Source organism: Rosa rugosa, chromosome 2 (genome assembly GCF_958449725.1).
Source record: "Rosa rugosa chromosome 2, drRosRugo1.1, whole genome shotgun sequence".
In the NCBI taxonomy this organism is placed as follows: Eukaryota; Viridiplantae; Streptophyta; class Magnoliopsida; order Rosales; family Rosaceae; genus Rosa; species Rosa rugosa.
The window spans coordinates 70099603-70107386 of record NC_084821.1 but is presented as its reverse complement, the minus strand read 5'-3'; the positions used below and the strand labels follow the sequence as shown (position 1 = coordinate 70107386).

Sequence of the window (7784 nt, the reverse complement as noted above, 5' to 3'; positions counted from 1 at the left end):
AATTTAATTTTTTTTTGCAAATATAATGGATTGACTTAAATTTATGTCATAAATCGTAGGGAAAATGACCATTTACCCAATTTTGGGGTTAATTAACCCAATTTATCCAAACACTCTAAGAGATTGCCCACTTACACAATATTTAATATATATTTTGCCCTAATACCCAATTAAGTATTTTTTTATTCCTTTTTATTTATTTTTGGGACAATTTTGCCCTCTCCTTCTTTGTCACTTAGAGAGAGAAGTCATCGGAGACCTCGCCGGACTCCGGTGACGGGTGGCCGGCAGCGGACTCAGGTGACGGGTGGCCGACCACGGACTCCGGCGACCGAAATCCGGTAACCGGTCACCGGAATCCCGAATTCGGCAACCGGATTCTGACGTCCGATTTTATTGCCCCTAATAATACCCAGTAGTCATATTATTGCTCTCCAATAAACACATTATTACCCCCCAATAAATACATTATTACACCCCAATAATCATATTATTGTCCCCCAATAAACATATCACTGCTCCCCAATAATCATATTATTGCCCCCAAGAATCTTTTTATTGCTCCCCAATAATTTTTTTATTGTCCATCCATAATAGTGTTACAATAACGCTAGCTCTTCTGCTTAAACATAGCAACTTTGCCCATATGTTTATAATCTTTTGAAGAATCAATTATTAGTTTATCAGAATTTGCACTTCATCTAATGACCAACATTCAGTCCGCAGCTAACAAACATGTACCAAACACCACATCTTGCTTCTTCATAATCCAAAAGAGCTGCTCACCATGCCATTCTTTCTTGCAACACCTAGTAACTGCAACAATGCAAATTGATAAAGAAAAGTGTCACACATCTTTAAGAATCTTGTAATACCTTTTTGAAAATCCAATCGCACAAAAATCAGACACTTACTAGGTCAAACTTTCGGTCATCCATGGAGGCCACGAGCATGCATTTCATGCCCAATCACGTTGATCATGTTGTCCACGCCGACACTTTGTTCGGTGGCAACAGAGCTCCCATCTTCTAAGGATAGGATGAGGTAGATCTCGTGCTTGTGTTCGACCGGGAACGGAGCAGATCTGACGGAGAGGCGCACCACCGCTGGCTGCTTCAACTTCATCGCCTTTGCGGTTTTGATTTCACTACTCTCCGGCAATAAGACATGCATCTTTCTCCACCTGCTTCAGCTTCTTCTTGGCTGAAGAAGAAGCCGGAGAAGTCTGAGATCGCTTCGACTTACGCTTGGTGGCCATTGAAGAGATGAGAATCGAAGCGATTTAGAGATGAGAGGGAGTAGGAGAGAGAGAGGAAATGAATCGGCGCCGATCTGGTCGGTGTAGAGCCGGAGTCGGCGGAGACTCAAAGCGGTTAGGAATTCGGGTCGAACCGTATGACTCCTCCAAAAGGAGAGATCGGAGAAGGGAGGGGGAGAGAGAGAGAGAGAGAGAGAGAGAGAGAGAGAGAGAGAGAGAGAGAGAGAGAGAGAGAGAGAGAGAGAGAGAGAGAGAGAGAGAGAGAGAGAGAGAGAGAGAGAGAGAGAGTGTCTGAGGGGAGTAGCTGTTAATTAAAATGAGGGCAATATTGTCAATAGATGTTAAATTGGGTAAATTGGAGTAAAAAACTCTTAATGGAGTAAGTGGACAATTTTTAGGCTCAAATTGTGTAAATGTTCATTATCCCTAAATCATAAGAGGATTTATTTTGTTTTCCCTCACCAATATGCGTTCAACATATATATCATACAACAAAATCAGTTGAGAAAACTAGGTTTTTCTCTCTAGCGTGAGAAAACTCCTAAGGCCGGCGGCGTCCGTGTACCTGCAGATCAGCCCAGTCCGGTGGCACCCGGACGTCTTCGCTGGCCTCTGGCCTCGCCGACGTGCCGCGGTCTGCTGCCGGACGGGATTTTGATGATATTTGCCCGGGGCTTTCACGGGAGAGAGGTTTTCTGTGTGTGGTTGCGGTATGCTGGTTTGGTGGAGTTTCTGGGCGTCGTCTCTGAATCACAGTGGATGTTGATGCTTCGTCGTGGGTTTCCAGGACCGGCGTCAGAGGTTTGGCTCGTGGAGGCAATGATCTGGTGCGCTGCATCGTCGTTGGTTCGTAGTGGTGCGGGCCGGTTTGCTCAGGTCGAGGTGGCGTGGTACCATGGCAGCGTGGTGGTACGAGTCGCGGCGGCTGAGGCAGCATGGGATGTGGCGGTACGAGTCACCGCGCGGTGGCGGCGAGGTCGAGCGGCGGTGTCATCTCCTGATGTGAGGGCGTGATGACGTCTTGAGCTTGAATCATTCCAGTATTGATGGGCCATGGATTGGGCCTTTTCTCTTTGGGGCTGCCCTATTGGGCCTCTATTTAGGCTGGGGTTTTTGGCCCTAAGCCAACTCTAGGATAGTAATTTTTTTACTTTCAATAAGTCTCTAATTTTTTTAGGGAGCTACGCACTTTTGTGCCTCTAGCGAATCTTCCGGAGTAGTACCGATGGAAGATTTATGCTATTTCGATGTATTTAATGTCAAATGAGTGACCTAGTTCAATGTACCACTGTGGGTACTAACACATCTTCTTGTCTGTCTATAGATGGCAGCGGAAGGGTATGTAAGGGCCTTTCTGGCTTTCGATCAATATATTGGCTACTGCCTTCTTTCAAAAAACATATATATCATACATTTTTATGTCAGATCTTAATCCTATTTTTAATTCTTATTAAATATATATGAATGGTTTAATGAGTATGTAGTGAAATTGGAAAATGAAAATAGATAAGGAAAATAATAAGGAATACAATATAATATTATTGAATTGGAAAGTCTACATAAAATAAGTATAATATTTTTTTGGTATAATGATTGTCTTTAATAGTCATTTTATAGTAGGTTATATATGTCATTTAATAATTCATAATAGAGTGAGATTCATAATAGAGTGAGGTCAAGTGAGCAGATTTGGAGATCCCAATAGAAACTCTCTTCTTAAATAAACCAACCAAGTGTATACTGCGAAGCAAGGTTCACCCTTGGCATTCAACTATAAATGTTAATCAATAAATCCCGGTTTTCATCTTTATTTGTTTGATTTTTTCTTCTCAAGTGTCAATACAAAAAGTGTCTCATATAGGGTTTCTGACTCTACTTCGGAAAGCTAATTAATCTACTACTATAAGAAATTATTGGATTGATATATAATGCACGTCTAACTTTTCCACAATGAATAATGTGCAGCAGATTAAATCTCTATGAAGAATCGTAACACATAAGCATACACATGGTCCATATAGTCCCCCATGTCCATGGGTCCTATTCTTTCAAGATTTATGATAATCACAGGTCTTGGCCTTACAGTTTACAGTATTATTCTGAAACCCACAACGAATTTCAACCGTCTGATTACAATAAAGACAATGTTAAAAAAGTGAGCGTTATTCCTCCGAAACAGTGACTTGGGCAGAGTCAGATCAAATACCGTCATCATCATCATCCGACCACCACATCGCTTTATTCATAAGGAATACCAGAAATTTTCAACACAAAAATCATACAACACAGAATAAATAATAATAGTATGAAAAACAAAAGCAAAGCATAAAAAATGAAATTGGATAAAAGTGGAATAAACAATACAACACAATAATAATCAATTGAAAGCTCACAGAAAAATTCGATTCAAAATGCCCTCTCATTTGTCCAATCATCAACCTCTTTCAGTCTTTCAGAAAAGAAAATGTCAACCGGATTCCTGTAAAATAATTTTCTTCTGTCCGTACTACCCCTAACCGTTCGATATATAAATGCAACTTTGCAAGTCACAAAAGCATATTTCAGCTTTGCTTACATATTAAGAGGAAAGAGCAAGCGACATACTCAAAGAGATTAATTAAGCGGTCGAATATTATTAAGGTTATGGCAGAGGAGTATCAGGGCGGGATTTGCGGTGGCAACTGGTGGAGCAGTGCATCGAGACATGCGCTCGTGGCGACGTCGCCGTGTGCTGTAGGTTTCAATGATCATATGGGAAGCTTTGGCTGCCCGAACGACGTGGACATGATCAAGTCAAGGTCTACTTGCGGCGGTGAGATTAATATTAACTCATCAGATGTAGTCTCGCTTAATATGGATCATGATCAAGATCATGTTCAAAATCGTCATGAGAATACTGATATTTCTGCTACTGATTCAACCTTGCAAATGATAGGTTTTGGTCTTAATTCATCGTCTTCCGCACTGCCCTCAGATTTGAACCAAGCGTTGCTCCTGTAAGTTTACTTGTTTGCTTCTCTCGTATGTATTAGTCAATCTAAGATCCCTCCAAGTATGTTTATATCCCTATAAAATCCCTACAATCTTAATTTGCAGGATTCTCTTTTTCTTCTTTTTTGGTATCAATGAATCAGATTCTATATTTGACCTATTTATTGCAGTCGCAGTAGTAGTGGAAGAGGTGAGAGCAATTTTCATAATTCCATGCTCCAAGAAGAAATGGGTTCTTTCAAGCAGCCTATGAATAATCAAGATTTTCCATTAGACCAAAGCAGCTCCTCCTCTGGGTTTCCGATAACCTCATCGCCAGCTAATAATTCTTACGGTGGGGGCTTCCCTTCACAATTGTTGCAAAGTTTGTATGATCCGGAAGAAGTAGTTGTACCCCAACCACAGCTACAATCACTATTCAACAACGGCTCGTCATCCATGAGTTATTCTTCAGCTGAAAGTTATGGCACACTTGGTTCCAATGATTTATTATCATCACCAACTTCTAGTACTACCTGTTGGCCTAGATACTCTCCCAGCTGCCTAAGACCTTCCCTGCAGCCAAGGCAACAACAACAACAACAACCCAGAGGCGGCAGTGGCAGTGGCGGTGGCGGTGGATTGCACTTTTCGAATATTAATACACCCTTCTGGAATGCTCCCGCGGCCGCTCTAAACCATGACATACGATCAACTGGTCTTTTTCCCTCATTGTCACAGTCACAATATACAGCACCTACTGCAGCAATATATGATGAACATAAACCCATTACTTCCGGTAACTTCACTAAGGTGAATATACGTATATTGAAATAGAGATACTTAATTTCCTCGTGATGACTACTAATATTGACTGCCTAGCTAGGGTTCGAGGCTAATCATTTAGATGTTGAAATTTCAGCCCACTACTAATGAAGATGTTCAGGACTCGAGCTCCAGTACAGTCAAGAAGAGCGGCAGCAGCTTCTGTAGTAGTACTGAACCAGTATTCAAAAGAGCTCGGATTGAAACACCTTCACCATTACCGACTTTTAAGGTACCACAGTCGAACCAAAACTTTCCGATGATCGAGTTTTTCTTTTACCTTGACAGAGTTGTTTTTAGTTTTCTTTAATTCAAAGTTTAAGTTGTTAACTGGATGATTAATTAGGTTCGGAAAGAGAAGCTAGGGGACCGGATCACAGCTCTCCAGCAACTGGTTTCGCCTTTCGGAAAGGTGATGTAGTTTTGGAGTTTTCTGTTCCATCTCTTCTGCTTTTTCAAGGACTAGTACATTACATTGAAAAAGGAAAAAAGCTTCTTCTTTTTTTCTTTTTTTTTTCCTGTTAAATAAAATGTAATAATAACTTGCCTCCATTCCTTGTGGTATTTTTTTTTCCTTTTTTCAGACTGATACAGCTTCTGTCCTCCACGAAGCTATTGAGTACATCAAATTCCTCCACGATCAAGTCGGTGTATGTTTCATATATTAGTTTCTTATTTATTTCCTTTATTGTTAGAATAATTGAGATCATTTCAAACTAGGAAACCCTAGCTAATGGCCTTCTTCATGTAATTTCAGGTTTTAAGTACTCCATATATGAAAAATGGAGCTCCCATGCAACACCAACAGGTAATTAAGGTTACATTATTGCATCTTTGTCGATCTTAGTATTTTTCTATATATGAGGTTCATTTCAGCATTGAAGACTATAATTAAGCAAACATATTCCCTATGGATTTTTTCTACTACCATATATACAACAAATGCTACTATAAGAACCAATCTACTGAAATGAAAGCCTATTTCACTCTCTTCATAATCCAATATCTCTGTTCATATATGTATATATTAACAATGACTTTTTGTTAGTTTACACGTACCTCAGCAACACCTGAGTTGTTGTCGATTGTTAGGCTAAAACTTACCTAAAACCCAATTTATTTAGAAAACGTACATTTATGTACTGAAAAATGTCGCATCAACTATTCCACTTTTAATTTACAGGGTTGTGATAAATTGAAGGAGGCAGAACAAGAAGGAAAGCACGATCTAAAAAGTCGAGGGTTGTGCTTGGTTCCAATTTCAAGTACATTCCCTGTTGCTAATGAGACCACGGCTGACTTTTGGACTCCGACATTTGGAGCAACGTCTTTCAGGTGATCGATAACACGAAGAGGCCATAGGAGCCAACTGAGGAACCCATTTAATTTTTCTACTAGGGAATTACTGTGTTGTAAGCAATTAAGACCAGAGACCCAATATTAATGATTAATGAGCTGAGAGTACTTAGCTAGTTAGATCAGGTGGGGGTTTGGAACAGGAACAGGTGCTAAATTTAGCGGAAGGTGTTGACATTAGTTTAATTAGTAGTTGTTAATTTTTGTTAACAATAGCTGAATTTAGCAGATGGGGTTCGATAAACTGCCCTTTTTGTTCCTGTTCATGTATTAAGTTGTCAGCTAGGGCTGGCAGCACCACCTTTTAATTATTATCTCAGAGAAAAAAGAAAAGAAAAAGAAGATGAAATAAATTAAGAGATTATTGTGGATCGATCTATTTTATCTTTGAGTGGAGCTTTTTTCACTTTTTTTTTTATGTTTTTTTTTATTTTTTTTTTTTATGATTGGAATTTATGTGATAGTGGGAAGTCAGAGGTCGGCCCATTGTGTTCTTCCAGCTTTTAGGGCTTGCTTTGTTTTTTTCTTTCTTTCTTTCTGGTCATGACTACTCATCATAACAGATCAGACAGAGATAGAGATGTGTGTGCATGCGCGAGTGCATGTCGATCTGTATTTGCGCGCGTGAAGAACATAATCAACTAATGCAATATTAATTATGATGTAATTAACCTTATTGATGAACATAATTGATCATTCCTTTGCTATGTCTTCGATGATCGAGGGTGTCAATGGTTTAAAGATTAGGCCTACTAATTATTTGGGAAAGAAGAATACAAGGTTATCTTACGGATTAGCTCAACAAGTTCCTAACCTTAGAGTTCTGTATTGTATATGAGTTGTTGTATATAGGATTAATTAGTTTTCAAGCTAGCCAAGAGTAGTTAACGTAGAGTTCGTTTCCCCTTTTGTCCTTTGTTACATTAGAGGACGGATCAAACTTTTAATCTATTATAAATTTATAATCTTTTTTTTTTTTTTGTCAAGTATAAATTTATAATCTTAAGGACTAGCTTCTATCATTTCGATTATACATAATGTAAATTATCTTGTGTGGCAAATAGACAACTAGAATTCGGTTAGTTGATTAACACACTCAAATTAACTTTTTTTTTGTTTAATTACATCTAACGTTCTTAATGAAGGAATGAGATTTTTCATATTGTTCCGAACACGAACAAATGTGAAGGTAATAAAGTGGCAGATGCTCTTACTAATACCGGTATATCGTTATCTACATTGACATTATAGGATGAGCTTTCTCACTTCATTCTTGACCAATATCGATGAGATAAGTTTGGACTCCCTATATTTCGTTTTTATTGATTTGTTCTTTTTCCTTGTAATTGTTGTATTATTTAGATTTGATGTCATT

The 7784-nt window shown here is 39.0% G+C and overlaps 1 protein-coding gene across 3 annotated transcripts; it reads left to right on the top strand.

The window, feature by feature from the left end:
- Positions 1–3692: 3692 nt before the first annotated feature.
- On the top strand, positions 3693–6786 carry LOC133729795 (transcription factor bHLH112-like). Of its 3 annotated transcripts, none has more exons than XM_062157373.1 (8): positions 3700–4070; positions 4194–4254; positions 4420–5041; positions 5151–5285; positions 5400–5465; positions 5638–5697; positions 5811–5861; positions 6237–6786. In XM_062157373.1, the coding sequence occupies exons 1-8, from the start codon at positions 3902–3904 to the stop codon at positions 6390–6392; spliced, it is 1320 nt and encodes a 439-aa protein (XP_062013357.1). In that variant the 5' UTR covers positions 3700–3901; the 3' UTR covers positions 6393–6786. The 3 variants fall into 3 exon arrangements, with proteins under 3 accessions (XP_062013355.1, XP_062013357.1, XP_062013356.1); XM_062157372.1 differs by having other exon boundaries at positions 3703–4070; positions 5638–5703; XM_062157371.1 differs by having other exon boundaries at positions 3693–4254; positions 5638–5703.
- Positions 6787–7784: the final 998 nt, after the last annotated feature.